The following is a 22,812-nucleotide window of genomic DNA, read 5'->3' as shown; positions in this document are numbered from 1 at the left end:
GAGCTTACTTGAAAAATATTTACTATATTACATATATATATTTTTTCAGATGAAAAGTATGTTTTCATTTTATAGGGAATTCATTATATTCTTTTTTTTTTTTTTTGAGTCAGAGTCTCGCTTCTTTGCCCAGGCTGGTGTCCAATGGCACAATCTTGGCTCACTGCAACCTCTGCCTGCCGGGTTCAAGCAATTTTCCTACCTCAGCCCCCCAAGTAGCTGGGATTGCAGGCAGGTGCCAGCATGCCTGGCTAATTTTTGTATATTTAGTTTCACTACGTTGGCCAGGCTGGTCTCGAACTCCTGACCTCAAGTCATCTGCCCGCCTCCGCCTCCCAAAGCGCTGGGATTACAGGTGTGAGCCACCGTGCCTGGCCTATGTTGTTTATTATATATCATAAGATATATATATTACTGATATGTATAGATATATAATATATATATCAGTAATATATACACATTAGATGAAAAGTACATCTTCATTTTACAGGGAATTCTTTCAAATCAAATCATCAAACACACTAAAAGTGGGCAAAATACCTTTTTCCAGATCTACAAGTTACTTACATACATAGGAAAAAATCCTTCGCATTTTTGGTATAAGAATTTAAAAGAGGAATGAAACAGTTTTCTATCCACAATATTTGTGAGGATGTTTTATACTGCTGCTTACAGTTTAAGTTGCTGATTATTTTTCAAAGTACTCATTTGAAAATGGTAAGTACTACATTTAAAGAATGTGTATGCCCTTTACCCACCAATTCCATTATACTAAAATACCCTTAGGAAATAAAGATACATGCACTTTATTTTTCACAGTACTTTAAAAAGAACCCATAGAGTGGATCCTATAAATAAATTTCAGTTGCATCCATAGGATGGAATAATATGTGACCACTGAAGGTGGCAATAGATACAGAAGTACGTTGATGTGCAAAGATGTATTTTGTTATAGCTAGCAAGGAAAAAAAATTAGTTAAATTATACATACACAAACATACTATGGTCTTGTTTTAGCAAAAATATGTACAAAATATAAAATTTGTAATTTCTGAGCATTTGTATTTTAAGTAAAGTTTTTTTCCTTTTTCTTATCTGTGATTGTTGCAGTGAGTACAAAACTTCTAGTAAAAGTTTATTAATGGAATAATCCTTGGGAAGAGAGGAATATGAGTCTTGCGCTGTTGAAAATAATTTCTCACTTTCTATTTTTTATGATTATTGTGTGTGTTGTTATCTTCTTTGAGCTTTTAGCCTCTTCAGAAGTAAAAAGGGAATGTTTTTATCTGTTTCCAGATTTTATTATCTGTATATTTTATTATGTACATATGTTTTTCTTATATACTCATTCCATTTATGCAAAGATAGATTAATCATTTCATTTTAATTGTATTCTTTAAAAGTAAAATAATACATATAAATAATTACTATTGCAAAAACATTGCTTTATAGGAGTTTATTTAAAAATATTGAACTCCCCAACTGTATTTATCCATTCTTTCATTCCATTTATGGATCAAGCATAACCTGAGTACCTGCTATGTAGCAGACATATTCTACCATCTCTCAGGACCCGTCCATCCTTAAACACTTCATGTTTACCTGCCCCGCCTGCACAAGCTGAGAGATTTAAAATAGGAATATTGGGACTTAATCTCCTTGAAACTTTATCTCCCACCTTTCAAACAAAAGCATTTCTGAAGTTAGAAAATAGTAGAAGATTAACTGCTCTTTCGAAAGTTTATCAGTCTTAAATACTAATATTAATCATTGGAAAGTCTTATTTGCATATATTCTCTAAGTATAAATATAGAATACAGTGAGCCATATGTATTCATTTGAATCATGAGCTTCCTTTGGCTTCAAGTTGTTTGAAAATCAAAGAATTAATTTGTTTAAAAAATGCATTATTATTATTTCAGTGCTCTTTCCCCATAGTACCTTTAAGAACTAAAATGTATTTAAGTTTCAGTTACATGCCTAGAACTGCCCTAGACCTGCTGAGTATACCATATTCTACTTAATGTAAGGTCTCATGGATTGCGTGATGCCCCACTATTTTATGTATCAATAAGATAATTTTTAAAATGCTACCAATTATAGTTATAACAAATCATGAATTATAAGTGGCATTCCAATGTCAGAGGTGTTAAAATGTGACCTACTCATTAAGTCATCCTGCAAAGTAGGTATAATTGTATCATTCTACCTAATTAAAATGGTTTTGTTAAGTAGTAGTAATAGTAATAATTATAATATGTGGCTGAGTGCAGTGGCTCACACCTGTAATCCCAGAACTTTGGGAGGCTGAGGTGAGAGGATTGCTTGATGCCAGGAGTTTGAGACCAGCCTGGGCAACAAAGTGAGATTCTTACTCCACAAAAAATTTTAAATAAATAGCTGGGCATGCTGGTGCTCATCTGTAGTCCCAGCTACTCAGGAGGCTGGGGATGGAGGATCATTTGACCTAGGAGTTCCAGGTATAGTTACACCATTGCACTCCAGCCTGGGCAAAAGAGTGAGACTTTGTCTCAAAAAACAAAAATCTTACAATTATTGAGTTGTCGTAGGAACTGTTCTACATACTTTACATAGCTTCTTATTTAAGCATCACGATGGTGTCCTATGAGATAGCTACTATTGTCATCTTTATTAATGAGGAAGTTGAGGCACAGAAAGGCTAAGCAATAGTTGGTAAGTGTCAAGGCTTAAAGTAGGACTGAAGCCCTAGTTGAACCGAATCCAAAGACTGAGCTCTTTCTACTCAAATAGGCTGCTGTTTTCATTAAGGCAGTGAGCAATAAGAGCTAGTAAGTATTGTACTTTCTTCAAAAAAATTATTTGTTTTGAAGGCAGAGGAAAAACATGCTATTCAATTTTTACAATTACATGAATGATTGTATGTTTTGAGATATTGTACTACAGTTTCTTAAAAAATCCTCTTACTCTCATAGAACTGCTCTACACTTGGCCTGTGCCAGTGGCCATGTGCAAGTGGCCACTCTCCTGGTTAGCAGAAAATGCCAGATTGATATCTGTGACAAAGAAAACAGAACGCCTTTGATACAGGTATATTAGAGCCAACTCTTTCAGCATGACGTGGATTTGACTTACATATATAGAATTAAAATAAATTGATCTCATTTACATGTAACTAGTTGGTGAAACCTGTGGAATGTGTATTTTGAATTCTTGGAATTTACAATCTGTTTCTTGGTCTAACACGGACAGGCTGTCCATTGCCAGGAAGAGGCTTGTGCCGTTATTCTGCTGGAACATGGCGCCCATCCAAACCTTAAGGATATCTACGGCAACACTGCTCTCCATTATGCTGTGTATAGTGAGAGCACCTCACTGGCAGAAAAACTGCTTTCCCATGGTGCACATATTGAAGCACTGGACAAGGTATAGGTCAATCAACTTTCTTTCCAAAATATTTGTTTTAACATTGACATAGGTAAGGGTCAATTTTTTATATTTGGAAGCTCAACCATTCCCTGAATGCAAATACAAATTAAGTTATTTTGAAATAACTTAATTGTCTAAGATTTTATTTTAAATATTGATACTTTTAAAGAAGCATTAAAGGGCACAGCTTTATAAAATGCACTTTGGAAAATATTTGTGAATTTGTTAAAGGTAAAACCTTTTCATCTTTTTTTCTACACAGGGTTATTCTTTTTTTTTTTTTTTTTCTTAATTAGTGTAAAACAACACAGGAAAGAAAATATTCCCTGGAAATAGGCTTTATCTTAAAACTCAAACAAAACTAAAGCAACTTACAATAAAGGGACATGCTGCTGCTACTGCTAATTTTCTGGAAAACTGATGTATCATCTCTCAGTGGCAAGGCTTCAGAGGGAAAAATGGGAGGGGAGAAAGAGAGCAATCAGAAATATGCAGGTCACTTGGATATTAGATAATGAGGGAAAATGCCAGGAAGAGGTTTTTTCTTGTTGTTAAGTTTGTTTTATGTGTTGAGACAAGGTGCTGTTTAGCTTTGGGTCTAATAATTTTTGGTTTGAAAAAGAATGAGTTGCAACTTGCCTAGAGATGAATTTTAGGAGGACTCTGAGGAAACCAGATTGGCAGTGAATATGTGGTGACGAAGTGAGAAACACTTCAGCAGAAGGTGGAACAAATTATTAACTGACTTATTGCTCATCCTGGCAGAAACAGCCACTTAGATAAGAACCTAAAGCCTCCTCTCAAATCTAGAATGTCTTAGTGGGAAGGTGGGAGATAAGGAGCTTGTAAATAGCAAAATCAAGTGGGATTTTGAGTTTACTTGTCCCTGTTCTACCCATAGCCAGGAAACTTAACTGGAGTTTTAATAAATGACACTATCTCTTACTCTTTTCTCTTTTTGGCCACATCTCCAACTGATAAAGGGAATTAGCCATGTGGGTGAGAGGTGACACTGAAGTGATTGTCTGCTGCACTAATTTTCAGAATTGTGCATTACAGTGACCTGAGGACATTTTGTTAAAAATCTACAATTGTAGGCTTTCCCCTGAAGATTTTGATGTAATAGACCTAATAAGGCCTGAACGTGTTTAAAAATGTTTTCTTGAAGCTGGGCACAGTGGTGTATTCCTGTAGTCCCAGCTTGAGCCTAAGAGTTTGAATCCAGCTTGAGCAACATAGTGAGACTCTTGTCTCTAACAACAATAATAGCCAAAAAAAAAACAAAAAAAAACCACAAAAAACCTTCAAGGTTGGGATACACTCTTGATTAAAAACCCCAGAATAGATAAGTGCAATATATAAATTTCTGTATCTCAAAAATGTAAGAAATCTCTAGAAGAGTTGGCATTTGATAGTTGCCACTTCCTTCAAAGTTCTCCTTTTCAATAATATTAGCCTGACTTATCTGTCTTTCTCTACATCTGTGACTGGGAAGTGAAAGGAAATATCATTGGCAATATCTCTCAGCTTACAGAATAACATGTTTTGCTTCCCACCATGAATCATTCACTACCGTTCAGAGAGTCTTCAGAAATTTGCTTATGAGTAATCTTTCAATAGGTAGAGGCTGACCCTTTCATGATTTCATGTCCCTTTGTCACCACGCAGGTGATTATGTGTCAACAAATGTTCATTACAAGTTGGGCTTCCTCAATTAGAATAGTAGCAAATCCTAAACTATTTTTTTTTAGTTGAAGTTTTATTATGAACTACCTCAGTATGTTTGTTAAGTTTATAGAACTTTAGCATACCCAAAATGTCAGTTTTAAACACTGAAATCCATGAAGTTAATAAGAATATAGATAGGAATTCTTTTAATAATTTAGTTTTAGCAGTCTTGTGAACCAATTATCTATTTGGTTAACAATCTGGGAAAATTATATACAAACATTTTAAATGAATACATGTTGGAAACATTCTTGAAGCAGGTATTGTGAGTCTTTTTAGCAATTTTTATTATATATGAGAGCCTGATTTTTTGGTAGAACATATGATACCAGAGAAAGAAAATATTTTACATGCAAATACTTGGATTATACACAACCATTTAGTAACACATTAATAGCGAATATAAAAAAACAAGGGCTATATTCTAATGTGGTACACAGATTTGTTTGTTTGCCTCTGTAAGTTGAATCAACATGTAAAATTTAGAAGACTCGTGAAGAAATGTGGACTTCAGGCGTATCCTAAAAAATCAAATCTGGTGTCCCCTGAGTTTCTATCATTCTTTGGTCTGCTGTGCAGAAGTTGCCCCTTTATAGAAGGCATGTATTCTCCAGTTTGCTACTGTGCCCACCTTAGTACTTCCCTTACTCAGGCAACCTTCCTTTGTCTTTGTAAGTATCTGAGTTTACAACTCCTATGTTATAGTATATTTTGATAAAAATTTCAAGGTTTTTAAGTCAGCATGTATTTGTTTATAATATATAGTCTGTAGAGTATATAAATCCCTCAGTTATGGAGTTGAATTTGAGAGTTTAGAAGTTTTTAACTCTTTTCTTTATATATACCACAAATAATTCTCTGCCCATAAGAATGCCTAGAAGCCTTTTTAGGTTATTCCTGGTTATAGTTGGATAATTTATGAATATTGCAGACAGTACATCTTTCTCCTCAGTGCTCTTCCTTAAAGACGCAAGTGACTTATTGGCTTGTATTATGCCAGAAATAATCCATATGGATCAGTATGAGAACTTTTATTGATAAGCCATTATGTTTTTATTTCTGATTTATATTTTGTCTAAAATAAAAAATAATTTTAAGTAGCCATTTAAGTGGAAGCCAGTAAAAATGGATTTAAAAAGTAGAGCTGCACTAGGGTCCCAGGATTACCACTATAATTGAGAATAGTATTTCTTACTGAGTTTTGGTTTTTAAAATATTTGTTCTTAGGTTTTTTAAATCTATCTCTCTTACACAGAATATACTGAGCTTTCTAACAGTAAAGATAAAAATCTCTTCTCTTGTATTAGGGGAAAAACCCATGGACTATTTAATAATAAGGAAAACAAATGCATTTGAAGCCAATCTCTCTTAATTCAAAGCTCATTTCCATGGTGACCCATTTGGAGCAGGAGTGCCTGACATTGGCATCTGGGATCCTGACACCATTGATAGAAGTGAATCAAGCAAGTTTGTACCACCCAGAGGAAACTGCCACCTGTATTGGGAAGCTCTGGCAACTGTATCTCTGAAACTCTTAATTCCTCAAATGTTAATGTTTGCCACAAATAGTATTGTGAAAGGGGGATTAGGTAAAATTAAAGAGATTTCTTGATTATTGGACATAAAATACAGTTTTGTAATACTTCTCAAATGCAGATGGTCATGGAGTCTTTCTCTTGGGGTATAATACTTCTGGTAAAGCAAATATTCTTTGGAATATAGTTTAAGAAACACTGCTTTAGAGATAGTAATTTAGATCATTAATTAATGTAAAAAACTTAAAATATTTGCTACTGTGTCTTAGGGTTTTAGGCCCTTGCCTCAAGAAGCTCTTGGTTTCAGTGGGAAACAGTGAAATGACTACAGTGTACCATGCTAAGTGCTGTGATCAAAGCAAGGATTCTTGGGACTAGTAAATGTTTAAAGTGAGTTTTGGCAATGACCACAGTTAATCCGGGAAGACAGAGGAGGGTTGTTTGCAAGGCAAAGCGCAGCACATCCGAAAGCACAGAGGAGTGAGAATGAAGGGACTGCTTTTCATTTACTTCCTTTCTATATTGTATGTTGAAGTTCAAAGCATCCTAGAGAAGATTTTCAGTTCAGTTGAGAAATATGTAATTTTGTGAATTATTAATTTTTTTATGCTGTTTTATAGGACAATAATACCCCACTTTTATTCGCTATAATTTGCAAGAAAGAGAAAATGGTGGAATTTTTATTGAAAAAGAAAGCAAGTACACATGCCGTTGATAGGCTGAGACGGTACAGTAGTTCTTTTTTTAAAAATAAAACCTGAGTATTCTAGAGTGGTCACTCAAGTCAGAAATATTAATAAGAAGATTAACATAATTATTGGCATATAATGAAAAATATCACCATGAATAATCAGGTAGACCAGCAAATATTTGGACTGGGTAACATAAAGAATAGTATATAGTAGGATTCATCTTCTCTTATAATATACAGTGTTTGGTATTTATAATCGGATGTTTTTGGTACTGTAATCTTTTATTAGCTAAAGGGTTTTGTATTAGTTTTATTAATTTTTTTTTTGAGATGGAGTCTTGCTCTGTTGCCAGGCTGGAGTGCAGTGGTGTGATCTCAGCTCACTGCATTCTCCACCTCCCAGATTCAAGCGATTCTCCTGCCTCGGCCTCCCAAGTAGCTGGGACTACAGGTGCACGCCACCATGCCCAGCTAATTTTTGTATTTTTAGTAGAGATGGGATTTCACCATGTTGGCCAGGATGGTCTCGATCTCTTGACCTCGTGATCTGCTCTCCTTGGCTTCCCAAAGTGCTGGGATTACAGGCATGAGACACTGCACCTGACAAGTTTTATTCATTTTTAAAGTGTGGACTTTTAGTTTATGACTACTAGCGTTGTCATTATTATTATTGTTGTTGTTGTTTTCAGCCTGCAGATAACTCTTATCTGACCCCTAGCTGATTTGACTAGGAAAGCAACGGGGAAATCTTCATCTAAATCTTTGCCTACTTTAGATAAGTGACCTCAGCACAGTTTCTTGGCCATCAAAGGACTATAAGTTAGCAACTTGTATTATGTCTTACCCCAGTGGGACAAGAGGCTTCCCTGTTGTCCCTTTCTTTTAGCCTTGGTGACAATTTACAAAGATGAACACTTGAGCACCCTAGATGCTTATAGACCCAAGCTAGTACATGCAAATGGTTATTACATCTATACTGACAGGCGGATATTAAATTGGTAAAGTGTATCAAACTAGCTTTTTAAAAAAGTCTTTATTAAAGTTCTTGAGTGGAGTTATTTCTTTGTAATTTTAGGTCAGCTCTCATGCTTGCTGTATACTATGACTCACCAGGTATTGTCAGTATCCTTCTTAAGCAAAATATTGATGTCTTCGCTCAAGACATGTGTGGACGAGATGCAGAAGATTACGCTATTTCTCGTCATTTGACAAAGTAAGTGTTTATGTTAAAAGGCCAGTTAATGCTAAATTGAAGTTTAAAATAATTGCAACTACTCCATCTTGTACATTAGGTGAGAGTTCATAGTTTGGTTCAGATAGTTTGAAATAGCAAAGAATTAGTCTACCTTTTAGCCAGAAATCAAGCAGAAGTCTAGATTAGTTAGAAGTAGAGTGCGAGATTTTTTCTGGATTTCTGAGACCTTTATCCCTAGGGATCTCAATGTTACTCATTTTATTCTAAGTATAATCCCCATGCATGGGATAAAAAGAGCCATGTCTTTGATTTCTTTTCCTTTCCTTTCCTTTTTTTTTTTTTTTTGTAGAGACAAGGTCTCACTCTGTTGCCCTGGCTGGTCTTGAACTTTTGAGGTCAAGTAATCCCCCTGCCTCGGCCTCTGAAAGTGCTAGCCACCATGCCTGGCCTGACTTTTCTAATTAGTTATTGAGTCTTGTAATGTCCAGTTTAACAGAAAATCTTGTATTGTCCCCTGGGGCTCTCTCCTGTGTCTTCCTTCTTTGAATTTTCCAAGAAGCTAAGGGGTTTCCTAAGTCCAAGGAAGGCAATCTTTCTTTACAAGTCAGAAGAAGGGGAAAAAAGGCCATTCTAATCATTCTGTTGTTTCCATGGACTCACTTGCTGTATTATTGCCATTATAACTGGTCCTGCAATCTGATAATCATTGACCTTTGCCACCAGGATGCCTTCACTGATTCAGACCCCTCAGTTTCCATGGTGATTCATATATAGAGGTCAAAGCTATGGTGTTTATTAGTTTATGTACTTGTGCTCAGTCATTGTTCCCAGCACCCTGCTCTGGCAGCTAGGCCTCCTAGCTTTATCCACACAAATATTGAGCAAGTTGATGCTCACCCTACACTAAAAACCTTATTTGGAGCCCACGTCTTAGCTAGACTTTGCCTAGGCCTTCATGGTATGTTATCCTTTGAGAGCCATGTTTGTCTTTCCTTTAACCAATATTAGTTGGGATTGTTCTCAATAGTCAGGGATGTTCAAATAATGTTGCAGGAAGAGATCAGAGTTCCCTGTCTCTTTTGCTGTCAGATCTGTACCTTGAGGCTTTTTTATATCCTGTGCAGCAGCTTTGGTTAGATAGCGGAATGTTCCATGTTACCTTTCCACTGAGTAGTGGGAACCAGCTTGCAGTTGGCCCCTCAAGTAATGTGTTTCTATAATCATGAAAATCTCCTGGGCTACTTGCAGCTCTTCCTCAAGTTTTCAATATATTTTAAAATTCTACCTCACAGGAAGCCATTCAATAAAATTCTCTGAATCTGAAGTAAGTGAGTACGATTTAATAGAGCTAAGCCTCATCCATGACTCATGAGTATCCATGTATCAAACAGGGCTTTGTACTTATTTCAACAGCACATATTTTAAAATTGGATTAATACAGAGCAGATAAGCATGGCTACTGCCTAGGGATGACACACAAATTCAGAAAACATTCCATATTTTGCACAGTCCCAGGAAGGCCATTTGACTATTTGTTGAGTAGCTCCAAGGAAGCAGTGTGAGCAAAAGCAAAACAGGTGACACACAATATTGAAACTGTGATTATCGCTATGAAACTATTGATGTATGGTGATCTCTGAAATGGGAACAGAGCTGAGTAATAAGGGGATGTTACATGTTGTTAGTACATGTCTTGGAAATGAGAAAATGTCAACTTGCATTTCCTTCATGGAACTGAAAAACAATCAAAGCAGGGTTTTGTCTTGTCTGTTAGTTGGAGAGGACCATGGAGATCCAGCAGCCAAGCACAGATCTGCTGGCTCAGAGTTTGAGGAGGTAGAGAAGGAGTGGTAGTTGTCCAAGCCAGGTTTTGACACCTATTAGTTTTCTGCCCTCGGTGTGATTGATGAGCTCAGTGATGAGCTCACTAAATTTATATATATAGAAATGTAGTAATAAGTTATGCATTAGGTAAAATGCCCTGAATTACAAGCCACAATGAATACAAGTAATAATCAAAATTAGCACTTAATAACATTTTCTGAAAACTGCAACATTTGAATATTAGAACTTATAGAAAAACACACACCGAGCATTATTTGGGATTCCAAAATGGTTTCAGCAATAAAGTTCAAGAATAAATTATTCCATTGGTTTACTATTTCTCTGAACATTTAAACATGTAATCTCATTACATCTTCCAAACAACCTAGTGAAGTAAGGTAGCAGAATCCTTATTTTTTAGAAGAAACCATGGAGCCTAAGAGAAGCAACTTGTCTGAAGACAAAATACCTACAGAGCGAGGTATTTTGGTTACAGAGCGAGGACTTACTCTGAGTGCAGGACACTTTGCATGATATCCAGCTAACTAGAGTTCATTTACTGAGCTGTGCTTCCTCCATTTATGAGTACTTCACTTTCTTTTCTTCTTTAATTATAAGCTTAATAAGCTTGTAAGGTTTACAAATTTGAAGTGTATGGGACATTAAAATTCTGATATTAGGTCTGATATTGCCTGAAAGTGTTTTGGAATTTAATATGTTTGGTAAATATTTTTTATTTCAGTATAAAAATAGCAATTTTATTTATTACTTTTGTATACGTAGAATTCAACAACAAATTTTGGAACATAAAAAGAAGATACTTAAAAAGGAGAAATCAGGTAAGACTTCTGATTGTGAATTTCTTACTTCTCTTGGTGGTCCTACTCTTGATAAGAAAATACAAAGTAAGATGTAAGATTAAGGTAGTTTCAGTCAAAAAAGACCAGTTTAAAAATATGTGTAAATTGAATGTGTATATATGTATACACATATGTAAATTAATCTTTAAAATTTAACTTCTTTAGTTTGAAATTCAGATTTATTTAAGAAGGTAGTTGTAGCTAATTTATAATCTCAAACATTATTGTCTGAAAACATTCATTTATTTAATTATGATCCCTAAAATCCTATATAATATTTTTGCATAAATAAGAAAAAAGATTTTTAAGTTAGTATGTTGTATGTTTCCTCTATAGTCACATTATAACAAATTGGACTTGTTATACAAATGGATCTTCGATTTCATTTTTATAATAAATTGTTTATATTTAGTAAACAAATAACTACAGTTGACCCATGAATAATGTGGGGGTGAGGGACTCTGATCCCTGTGCAGTTGAAAATCTGAGTATAACTTTTGATTCCTTCACCTTAGCTACTAATAGCCCATAATTGACTGGAAGCCTTCCTGATAACATAAACAGTTGATGAACACCTATTTTGTTTGTGCTGCATTATTATATACTGTGTTCATACAATAAAATAAGCTAGAGAAATGAAGCTGTTAGAAAGGAAATCATTTCATCAGGAAAAACATATTGACTTTTCATAAAGCATAAGTAGTCCTGACAAAGGTCTTCATGATCTTCAGGTTGATTAGGCTGAGGAGGAAGAGGAGAGGTGGATCTTGCTGTCTCTCTGTTGCAGAGGCAGAAGAAAATCTGCATATAAGTGAATCCCTGCAGTTGAAACCCTTGCTGTTCAAGGGTGAACTGTATTACATATTGATTTGTGTCACTAAGAAAGTAAGTATCTTTAGAACCAGGAACTCAGCAATCCCTTTCTGGTACCATAAATAAATGGCAATAAGAACTGTAGAACTGAACCAGTGTGCACCCATACAAATAGGAGATTATTTTTTGAAGACAGCTACTGAGCACAGAAGACGGAAAAGCAATTCCTTTGTGAGAAGCACAAGTTATATTACATATTCGTACACAAGCAAAATGATTTTATCTGTCATAGTTTACATACATACACATACACACATGCACATGTGCACACACGTGTGCACACAGACACAAAGTTAAAAGTCCTGCTGATTTTAATGACCAAATCCAACTGTTCACAGAGAGCAGTGGATAATGCATCCTACTGTTTGGATGCAATTCTTTTGACTTTTTGACTTGTTTTGTGATGAACTGCCTTTAATGGGTTTAAATCATGTTTTTAGTTTTATGAGAAATGAAGAAAAAGATTAGAAGCAAGTAAACAGGAACTCTATGGTCAGTAGTAGACTATAACAGTATATTCAATAGTCATATGTTTTTCTCCAGTTATACAATTTACTTGAATGATGCACAATTAATTATTATTATCATAAGAGATGGGGTCTCTCTATGTTGCCTAGGCTAGAATACAGTGTCTATTCATTGGTGCAATCATAGCTCATGGTAGCCTTGAACTCCTGGGCTCAAGCAGTCCTCCTACCTCATCCTCCTGAGTAGCTGGGACTACAGTTTTGTGTGGTTACATCTGGCCTGATACACAATTATTTATTTGTTTATTTATTTTTAATACAGGGTCTCCCTCTGTTGTCAGTACTGGTGTGCAGTGGTGCCATCTTGGCTCACTGCAACTTCTGCTTGCTGGCCTTAAATGATCCTTTCACCTTAGCCTCCCAAGTAGCTGGGACTATAGGCATGCACTACCACACTTGGCTAATTTTCTTTTTAAGGGTTTTTTTTGTTGTTTGTTTAATAGATGAGGTCTCACTATATTGCCGAGGCCGGTCTGGAACTTCTGGGCTCAAGTGATCCTCCTGCCTCAACCTCCCAAAATGCTCGGATTTACAAGTGTGAGCCACTGCACCTGGCCTTCAAAATTATTATAAAAGGGAATGAATCCCAGTTGAGTTGCAGAAAATTGACCACTTTTTCATTTTTGTTTCTAGAAACATTCATATTGTAGAACATATTGTCAATCACCCAGATTCTCCATTTTTTATTCGGGTAAAAGAGGATTGCTGCTTATTTCACATTATTTTCTGACATTATTTTTTCATTTATTCCTTCTATGGCTTTATTCAATTGGATAGATATAGAAATACAAGAATCTCCAAGTCAAATATCAAGGCAAAAAAAGAAAAGAAAAACAGATTAGGTAAAGTTATTCTGTGAAAATAACCATCTGATTACAGTTACACGTATCATATCAACTTAATACAAATCTTACACAATGAATTTGTGTCAGGGTTTCCCAAGACCACCCCAGGTTTGGTGGTTCATTAGAAGGACTCACAGGACTCAGCAAATAGTCATACTCAGATCTTTAATTGATAACAAGGAAGGGGACAAGCAAAATTAGTAGAGGAAAAAGGTGCATGTGGTCAATTCTGGAGGAAACAAGGCACAAGCCTCCAGGAGTTCTGTCCTGTGGAGTTCCCGGGATCTGCTTAATTCTCCCAGGCTCACGTTTTGACAACATATGTGCAGTGATGTCTACCAGTACCAGAGTCTCATTAGAGACTAAGTGCCCAAGTTTTTCTATGGAGGTTACTCTCCCTCACATGTACCCAAATTCCAGACTCTTGCAAGGAAAGCAGCTGTTTAGAGTAAATACACTGTTTCTATAAGCACTTTAGATGCAGTGAGCCACTCTTCTCAGGGAATGGTGGAAACCCTCCCATTTCCAATTTCCTAAACACCAGCCAAGGGCCAGCCTTGCATGCAGGCCTTTCTAAGGATGGCAGCTTCTTGCCTGCTATATGAAATCTTTTCTGCACAACACTTGTAACCCCAACTTAATTTTTGGTGTTGTTTTAAAATTTCATTTTAATAACATAATATTATAAGATAAGGTAACTTGGTACTAATTTCTGTTGTATGATCCATCTTAAGTTGCAGTGCTTGTTAACTTTTTTGACTTTTGGTGATGAACAGCTATTTGTATATAAGTTACCATAGCAATGTTAGGTAATTATAATCTGTCCTATTTATCTCATTAACCTTTCAGTAAAATTGTTAAATTAAATAAGCAAAATAATTTCTGAGTTAAAATTAGAATAAACATTGTCTTTTATTTTGATTACATGAATAGTCTAGTTTTCATATTGTGCTAAATCCCTGTTTAGAATTATGAAATAAGATAAAATATTCAGTTATTTTTATCAATATTTTCTTACCTAAGCATGCAGTTAAATTTATTTATTTTGTATATTTTATATAGTTCAATTTGAGAAGTAATGACCACATGTTGTTACTTTGGTCCTCAATGATCTCTAATTTTTAGGGTCACCGTGTCTTGCTTAAATATATCATAGTAACAGGTTCAGTGAATATCTTTATTTTTTATTTTATTTACTTATTTTTTTGAGACAGAGTTTTGCTCTTGTTGCCCAGGCTGCAGTGCAATGACACAATCTTGGCTCATTGCAACCTCCACCTCCCAGTTTCAAATGATTCTCCTGCCTCAGCCTCCCAGGTACCTGGAACTACAGGCATGCACAGTCATGCCTGGCTAATTTCTTGTATTTAGTAGAGATGGGGTTTCACCACGTTAGTCAGGCTGGTCTCGAACTCCTGACCTCAGGTGATCCACCTACCTCAGCCTCTCAAAGTGCTGGGATTACAGGCATGAGCCACTGCCCCCAGCCATTTATTTATTTATTTATTTATTTATTTATTTATTATTTATTTAATTGTTGTTCTGGAGATCCTGGGATGCATAGACAGTGAATATCTTTTTGTTTTTTTGAGATGGAGTCTCACTCTGTCTCCCAGGCTGCAGTGCAGTGGTGCGATCTCAGTTAACTGCAACCTCCGCCTTCTAGGCTCAAGCGATTCTCCTGCCTCAGCCTCCTGAGTAGCTGAAATTACAGGTGCCAGCCACCATGCCCAGCTAATTTTTGTATTTTTATTAGAGACGAGGTTTTGCCATGTTGACCAGGCCGGTCTTGAACTCCTGACCTCAGGTGATCCACCCACCTTTGCCTCCCAAAGTGCTGAGATTACAGGCATGAGCCACTGAGCCCAGCTGAATACCTTTTTTAAATCAATAACCTTATTTCTTAGAGCAGTTTTAGGTTCACAGCAAAATTGAGAGGAAGGTACAGAGATTTCTCATATATCCCATGCCTCCCACACATGCATAGCCTCCCCCAGTGTTACTATTTTCCACCAGAGAGTGGTACATTTGTTACAACTGATGAACTTACATTGACCCATTATAATCATTCAAAGTTCATAGTTTACATCAGGCTTCACTCTTGATGCTGTACATTCTGTGAATTTGGACAAGTGTATAATGACATGACATGTATCTATTACTGTAATATTATCGACAGAACAGTTTCACAGCCCTAAAAATTCTCTATGCTATGCCTGTTCATCTCTCCCTTTCTCCCTAGCAGCTCGTGGCAACCATTGATGTTTACTCTGTCTTCATAGCTTCACTTTTTTCAGAAGAGTCACATAGTTGGAATAATACAGTGGATATCTTTTTGAATAGTTAAAAAATTAAAGCTCCATGGCAGTTGAATGTAGTCATTTAAGATGTTCTTTGTCCTTTTGTTTTTCTCTTGCTTGTTTATCATTGTAAAGAATGATATATTCTGATGACATATGCTTTACATACTTAGAAAACATGATTTGTATAGATATGTGGCACACAATAGAAAAGGTTGAGGAAAAGGACACCATGCTGTACCACACAGCACAAACTGGAGCATCTTGCTCTGTGAGGTGGGTCCAGATAGACTCTCTAGCAATGGAAGGGGACAAGTGCAAGGGGTTGTACTTTATAAAACTGGAATCACAAAGTCTTTCATACTTACCTTCGGTTGGAAATAAGACCAGACAGTGAATGCTATAGGTAAATACATAGGTTCCTCACTGATCCTCTTCCTTTGAGGGATGAGGTTGACAACAGCCTGTATTATGATGATGTGACTCACCTACAACTAGATTCTGTCATGAGGGATAGCAAGAGAGTTTTGCTTTCTGTGAGGTGAAAAAGAATTTTTTTTCCCCTACTAGGGCGAAGGGCAAGCACTGGAACATTCTGGTAGTAAAAGGGCATTGATGGTTTTCTTTCTATATATTTTTCACATCATATAGTACTGCCCAGCAGCCTGCCACACCTCCCTGGTGTCTCTTCAGCTTCTCTCTGAATGTGAGGTGTGGTTCCTAGCGGATAAGCTCTTAAAGGAGTGAGCTTTCCAGCGGTTTTTCTGTGGGAGGTAAAATGGCAGGTGAATTTGGGCCTTGCTATGTGTAGGGCAGAGCAAATAGCTACAACTAAGTAAACCACCCAGCACCTTCCCCAAAGAGTAGTAGCCAGAGTAATACATTGATCTCTTTTGAGCTCTTTTCCACTAGCGGCTGGAAAGTCTTTGCAAGGATTCCTGTTTCTGGTCTGATTCCTGTGTTTTGCTGACTTCTGGTGATAGGGTGTTTTATTCTAAACTGAGCAGTTTGAACTGAAGAGCTAGAGAGGCTGTGTTGTGTTATAACAAAATAAGTGCAGTAGCTCCCCCTTAACTGTGGGAGATACATTCCAGGACCCCCAGTGGATGCATGAAACCATGAATAGTACTGAATCACAAACTGTTTTTCCCTATACATACATATCTATGCTAAAGTTTAATTTATAAATTAAATTGAATCTGATGTTACCAGCAGATAGGGTGTGAGAATTGAATTGTGTCATCAGCAGGAATGATTGCTTGCTCGTTGGTGGGGAAAAACCCTCCACACATTTGGTCACAGAAGCCTTCTTTGTTGATGATTGTTGCTGTGGTGTGACAGCAGAGAAAAATGTGTCAAGCATGTCTTTCTGCACATATAGTGGATAAGGGGTACTACTGTATACTCTGTTTTAATGGCGCCTCATATTTTGGTCCAGAAATCATGCTCTTTGACACTGTTGACTCATCACACCTGTTCTGCTAACAATACCATTTTTATTCAACCTCATAGGGTTTGGCTGGGATGACTTGCATACTGCAGTTCACTTGTAGATACCAAATTTTAAAAAATTTATTCTTCTTTGCATCTAATAAATACAAAGGGAAGAGTTCTTACTGCATTAATTACCTACCAATATGTATAACGAATGTTAATTCTAATAAGGTCCCAGGCATGCTCCCAAAGGAATGCTTTGTAACAAAGCATCAGTCTTATGCTTTAAAAAACCAAACCAAAACCAAAACAACAACAACAAAAACACGATCTAAAGCATACATACAAGTGTGCACAATTTTTTTATGAAGGTAGAGTCTTACTATGTTTCCCAAGCTGGTCTCAAACTTCTGGGCTCCTCAAGTGATCCTCCTGCCTCAGCCTCCCAAGTAGTTTGGATTAGAGTGATGCATCACTGTGCATACTTATGCTTTTAATATTCTGTACATTTGTTATTGATTTAAAATGCATTTTACCTTTTTCTTTAATAGATGTTGGAAGTTCTGATGAATCTGCAGTCAGGTAGGATTTTATAGATTTAAAAAATTATGTTAACTAAGAAAATATAGATGGAAGAAACGAATATCTGTTGAGTGTTGTGTTCTGGGCTAGACATCCTAATATGTTCTATGCATTTATCATCTCATAAAGCCATCACAACATTTTGTGTTCCTATAACCTACTGTTTATTAAATAAACAACTATGGATTAGAGCTGATTAATTGCCTCATGATCCCATAGTTAACAAAGTAGCTGGCCTACAGTTTGACCATCAGCCTGCCTGCCTTCCAAATCCTGTCTCTTGCTCCTCAGCATAGATTGACAGATATCTGTGCAGCCCTTGGATCAAGGTATAGGTCTGAATCAGATTAGTCAGATTGATTAATTTGATTAATGTCTAAATTAATGAGAGTTTAAAGACCTTGAACTCTCATTTAAGTTTATCATTAGAATGTGGTTAGTCCAAGAGTTTGTCCTAATAAATTTGACAATTTCAGTGGTAACCAGTATCTTATTTTTACCATCAAAGGCTCTAGGGCAGATCTTACTTAGCTTTGGCCATAGGGGTGTAAGTTTTACAAAAGCAAGTTTAGGCAAGTCTTAGAGACAAATTATTTGACTTCCCAGTTTGGTTTTCCATTTAGGCAAGTATTTCTGCTTACTTCCATAATACATTTTTTAGTCTTGTTGCTTTTTCCGTGACTTTTCTATAATCTTGCCTTCATTTTTTAAAACTTTCTTCTCTGCTTTTCTTGGTATTTCTTTTGTTCTATTATTTTTTCAAACTCTGCTGGCTATGTATTCTAAGTTTTTCTATAGACAGAATCAAGAGGACATAGAATTACAGAATTTTAAGGAATCTTGGAATGAATTAAAATACCTTCTAGTATTTTTACCTGTGTTGAACATTCTGGTCAAATGATTCTCTAGGTAGAGAATGTGAGGCTCAAAGAGATTAGGATGCTTTTTTTTAGACATAGGAATTGGCAGAAATGAGATTTAAACTCATGTTAAAGCCCAGTACTCTTGCTTCTTTTTATATCCTATTGGCGTGTGTTTTAATAATACAAACGGGAGTGAGTCTGTGGGTAGAATGAGAATGGAATTAGCTGGTGAACCCAATGGAACTAGATAAGAACGGAATGAGCAGGGGAAGTCCAAGTTTGAAGATAAACAACACTGGATTGGATAGGAGTACAGACTCTTCTATAAGAGATCAAAATACTGGGGTTTATGACAAGTTTGATAAAGATAAGTTATAAAAATGAAGGACACAAGATGTTGGGAATTATCTACGAAGGCCCGTTGAAATAGAAGGTTCAAGGGAGCTCTAAAAAGTTTGCTGCTTTTTTTTTTAAATCAAGGACGGACAAACTTGAAGATTTTTACTGAAAGATGCTAAAACATTTTGAGACACTGGGAGGAGCGTCTGCAGCAGATAGAAATGTGGTGTCATCTACTTCCATCCTGACTTACAGAGTGGTGGCTTAGAGCCCCTGGAGTACTAAGGGGCTGGAGATTGCTGAACTACATAGATCTGTGGCCCAGTACAGGTGTCTCTTCACCTCTGCCTCTTTTCCCGATTCACTGATGTCCTTCCCATGTCCATGTGGGCTGGTTCAGGGGCATGATTGGCTGGCAAATCAGTCATGGAGTTCAGTTGGGTAGTTGGTAGTGTGTCTAGCTGGGGGCAGGTGATGGAGACTCCAGTTAGCTTGTTTTTCAGGAGCAGGGATATAGAGAGCTCCTACTCCTGGTCATTTGAGGCCATCCTTTAAGGAATCTGTGCTTTCATAGACTGAAGATTTAAAGATTGGAGACTTCTGTGGAGCCCTGCAGAAGTGGAATCTGGAAGTGGGAGCCCATAGGAAGACAGATACTTAGAGAGTACTTAGGGAAATAGAGGTACAACTACCAGGACTCTGTTTTTTTTCTGGCAGTCTCTCTCCTTGGGTGTCTGAGTGCCTATGAAAAGTTTTAAGGGCTTGCTAGTTTATGTGGACCTGAATAAGGTAGGACCTATAGGGTGAAAATAATGGGATTTTATAATTGTTAATATTTCAATCTTTCTGGGAAAAGTATTCTCAATAAGAACATACACCTTTGTTATTTGACTTCTGTACATTTAGCTTTCATACATTTCAAATATTGTAGGGGCTTTCCTGTACTGATTTAGGGCAAAGGAAAGCAATAGGACCTTCCTAAGTGGGTTCCATGCTGAGGAATCAAGACTGCCATTTTGAAGTGATGCAGATTAGTCTTTTATCCAGAGACAGATCATGGAAAAGAGACAGTGGATCTTTCTACCTTGTTTTAGGTTATCAGTTTTCTTCCAGTTTAGGTAACAAAATTTATGTCATCCATTAATTGAATTGTAAGTTCAGCTTCAGGACAGATAATTTGTGAGGACAAATCATTGTCAGGCTCTGCCAATTTATTGACTGTCACTATTTGTTATAAAGCTCAAGGTTAGTTTTCATTGAATATTTTATAGATTTAGACAGGTGGAGGCAGAAATAGGTAACTAAAATCTATTTTTAGAACAGAGGACATATTTTAATTATATCAAGAATCACTATTTAATATATAGATTGCTGACCTTTCCCCAGATTATGGTTTCCTTTTTTGAGGGGGAAGCTGGATATAAACTGGCAGTTAAAAAAAATTGTAAAGAAATCAACTTGCTCATTTTCGTTGTGTATTTTTGCTCTCAAGCATTTTCCATGAACTGCGTGTGGATTCATTGCCTGCATTGGATGACAAAGACTTGAGTGTTGCTACTAAGGTAAAGTGGTCTCTTGTAAAATTAATTTTCTCACTCTGAATGTACTTTTGCATAGTATTTACTGTTCAAATTTAGCAGTGGTTTACCTATCATTGTTTTATGGTGGTAATGGAAAGTTGGTCAGAGAAAAACATACATATGGGTAGTTGATTCAAAAAATGTGTTTAACTTTGGTAACTAACAAAGATTGATAAGTACTGTGACAGGGTGGGAGCTGAAAAAAAATGAACTGGAAAATTAGTAGTGACAGGAAAATCACATTAGGAAATGCTTTCTCCAATAGAGGAAATATGAAATTTGCTTGAGGTTTATTTGGATAAATACTAATACTTTGACTTTTAAATCATACGAGTGTGACTTTCTTAATATTTATGCCTGTATAAATCTTCAGTGGATCAAATTATTTGCAGTAATCATGGGATCCTCCTGGTGATTTTTAATGGCAAAAATATTCAGCACATAGCATATAGCTTTTGTTCTTGGAAACTTATTATTTTGGTATCATATTGTTTTTATGAGAGATTGTTTTTCTACTTATATTATTGGTTCTGTAGTGAGACAAAAAAAATTAAAAATTGTAGAAAAATAACTGAGTGTGGTGGTGTACACCTGTAGTCCCTGCTACTTGGGAATTTGAGGCAGGAAGATTGCTTGAACCCAGGAGTTTGAGAACAGCCTGGGCAACATCGTATCTGATTTAAAAATATAAATTGTGGAAATATAGAAATTTAAATTTATGTTCTCAAAATGTGTATTGCAAAGGAATTTTTGTGTGGTTTATGAGTTGTCCATGAAGAGTTTATATAAGGCTCTTCATCTAATTGAATAGCATGTATTTTGCTGCAAATAACCAGTTCTAGAAGCAGAGACTCTTAATACCAACGGATGGTAAGACTTTATCATCATAATTTTGTCATTGTAGTTTATTTAAAATATTTACTTCACCAGGCGTGGAGACTCACCTGTAATCCCAGCAGTTTTGGAGGCCGAGGTCGGTAGATCACCTGAGGTCAGGAGTTCAAGATCAGCCTGGCCAATGTGGTGAAACCCTGTCTCTAAAAAAAACCAAAACAAAACAAAAGCAGAAAAATTAACCAGGCGTGATGGTGCATGCCTGTAATCCCAGCTGCTCAGGAGGCCAAGGTGGGAGAATCGCTTGAACCCGGGAGGCAGAGGTTGCAGTGAGCCAAGATCGCACCATTGCACTCCAGCCTGGGTGACAGAGCAAGACTACATCTTAAAAAATAAAATAACCACTCAAAGTCCTCATATCATATTCTGAAATTTTGAATTTCAGAAGGTTTTCTATTTAGTTGTTTAAATAATCATTGGAAGCTCCTGCATACCATAAGCTACTGGAGGTCAGTTAACATATTTGTGTGTATCCTGGAGTACCTAGAATACAGTCTTCCATGTAAGAAGCATTTTACTTGTTGTTTTTTGAGATGGGGTTTCACTCTGTCCCCCAGGCTGGAGGGCACTGGTGAGATCTTGGCTCACTGCGATCTCCATTTCCTGGGCTCAGGTGATCCTCACACCTCAGCCATCCAAGTAGTTGAAACAATAGAGCTGTCACCATAGACCTGTGTCACCATGCTCAGCTGAGTTTTGTAGAGACAGGGTTTTGCCTTGTTGCCCAGGCTGGTCTTTAACTGTTGGGCTCAAGTGTTCTGCCTGCCTCAGCCTCTCAAAGTGCTGGGTTACAGGCATAAGATATTCAGCCTTAGTAGTTGTTTAATCTGAATAAATAGACGAATGAATTTTTATATAATGGAATGTTATAAGTAATATAATAAACCTAATGTATCTAATAATTAAATATTGTATTTAAAATATTGCTTACATTGTATTTTTTATTATTTAAGGGTGTATAAGTTTTGATATGTTGAGAAATTATGCCATAATTAAAAAGGAAATAAAACAGAAATAGGTCATCAGTAGCAAAGAGGGTTACAATATATTTTCTAGTATCATTCAACTGGAATCTTAACATTGAGATTTTAGATTAACATTTCTTAAGCTTTTTATTAGCTCCAACTCATGTTCTATTAAATATACCTTTTCAAGCCATACATTACTCTTTATTATTATTATACTGTAAGTTCTAGGGTACATGTGCACAACGTGTGGGTTTGTTACATGTGTATACACATGCCATGTTGGTGTGCTGCACCCATTAACTCATCATTGACATTAGGTATATCTCCTAATGCTATCCCTCCCCCCTTCCTCCACCCCATGACAGG

At 36.3% G+C, this 22,812-nt stretch overlaps 1 protein-coding gene and 1 non-coding gene across 3 annotated transcripts in view; both read left to right on the top strand.

Moving 5' to 3' along the window:
* LOC109028262 (putative ankyrin repeat domain-containing protein 20A2) overlaps positions 1 to 22,812 on the top strand; it is a 43,540-nt gene that overhangs the window by 2,791 nt on the left and 17,937 nt on the right. For both annotated transcript variants that reach the window (XM_055378994.2, XM_055378995.2), the window contains exons 2-8: positions 2,955 to 3,069; positions 3,232 to 3,405; positions 7,292 to 7,398; positions 8,438 to 8,575; positions 11,165 to 11,220; positions 17,772 to 17,802; positions 20,497 to 20,566. In XM_055378994.2, coding sequence (XP_055234969.2) covers positions 2,955 to 3,069; positions 3,232 to 3,405; positions 7,292 to 7,398; positions 8,438 to 8,575; positions 11,165 to 11,220; positions 17,772 to 17,802; positions 20,497 to 20,566 — 691 coding nt within the window. The remainder of the gene's footprint in view (positions 1 to 2,954; positions 3,070 to 3,231; positions 3,406 to 7,291; positions 7,399 to 8,437; positions 8,576 to 11,164; positions 11,221 to 17,771; positions 17,803 to 20,496; positions 20,567 to 22,812) is intronic.
* Positions 9,955 to 10,061, top strand: LOC129531876 (U6 spliceosomal RNA). The gene has a single exon (XR_008677314.1). It is a non-coding gene; the product is annotated as a U6 spliceosomal RNA (small nuclear RNA).

The sequence above is a fragment of the Gorilla gorilla genome, chromosome 12, assembly GCF_029281585.2.
Source record: "Gorilla gorilla gorilla isolate KB3781 chromosome 12, NHGRI_mGorGor1-v2.1_pri, whole genome shotgun sequence".
In the NCBI taxonomy this organism is placed as follows: Eukaryota; Metazoa; Chordata; class Mammalia; order Primates; family Hominidae; genus Gorilla; species Gorilla gorilla.
Note: the sequence above shows the minus strand (reverse complement) of the source record. Positions and strands in the feature narration are given on the sequence as shown.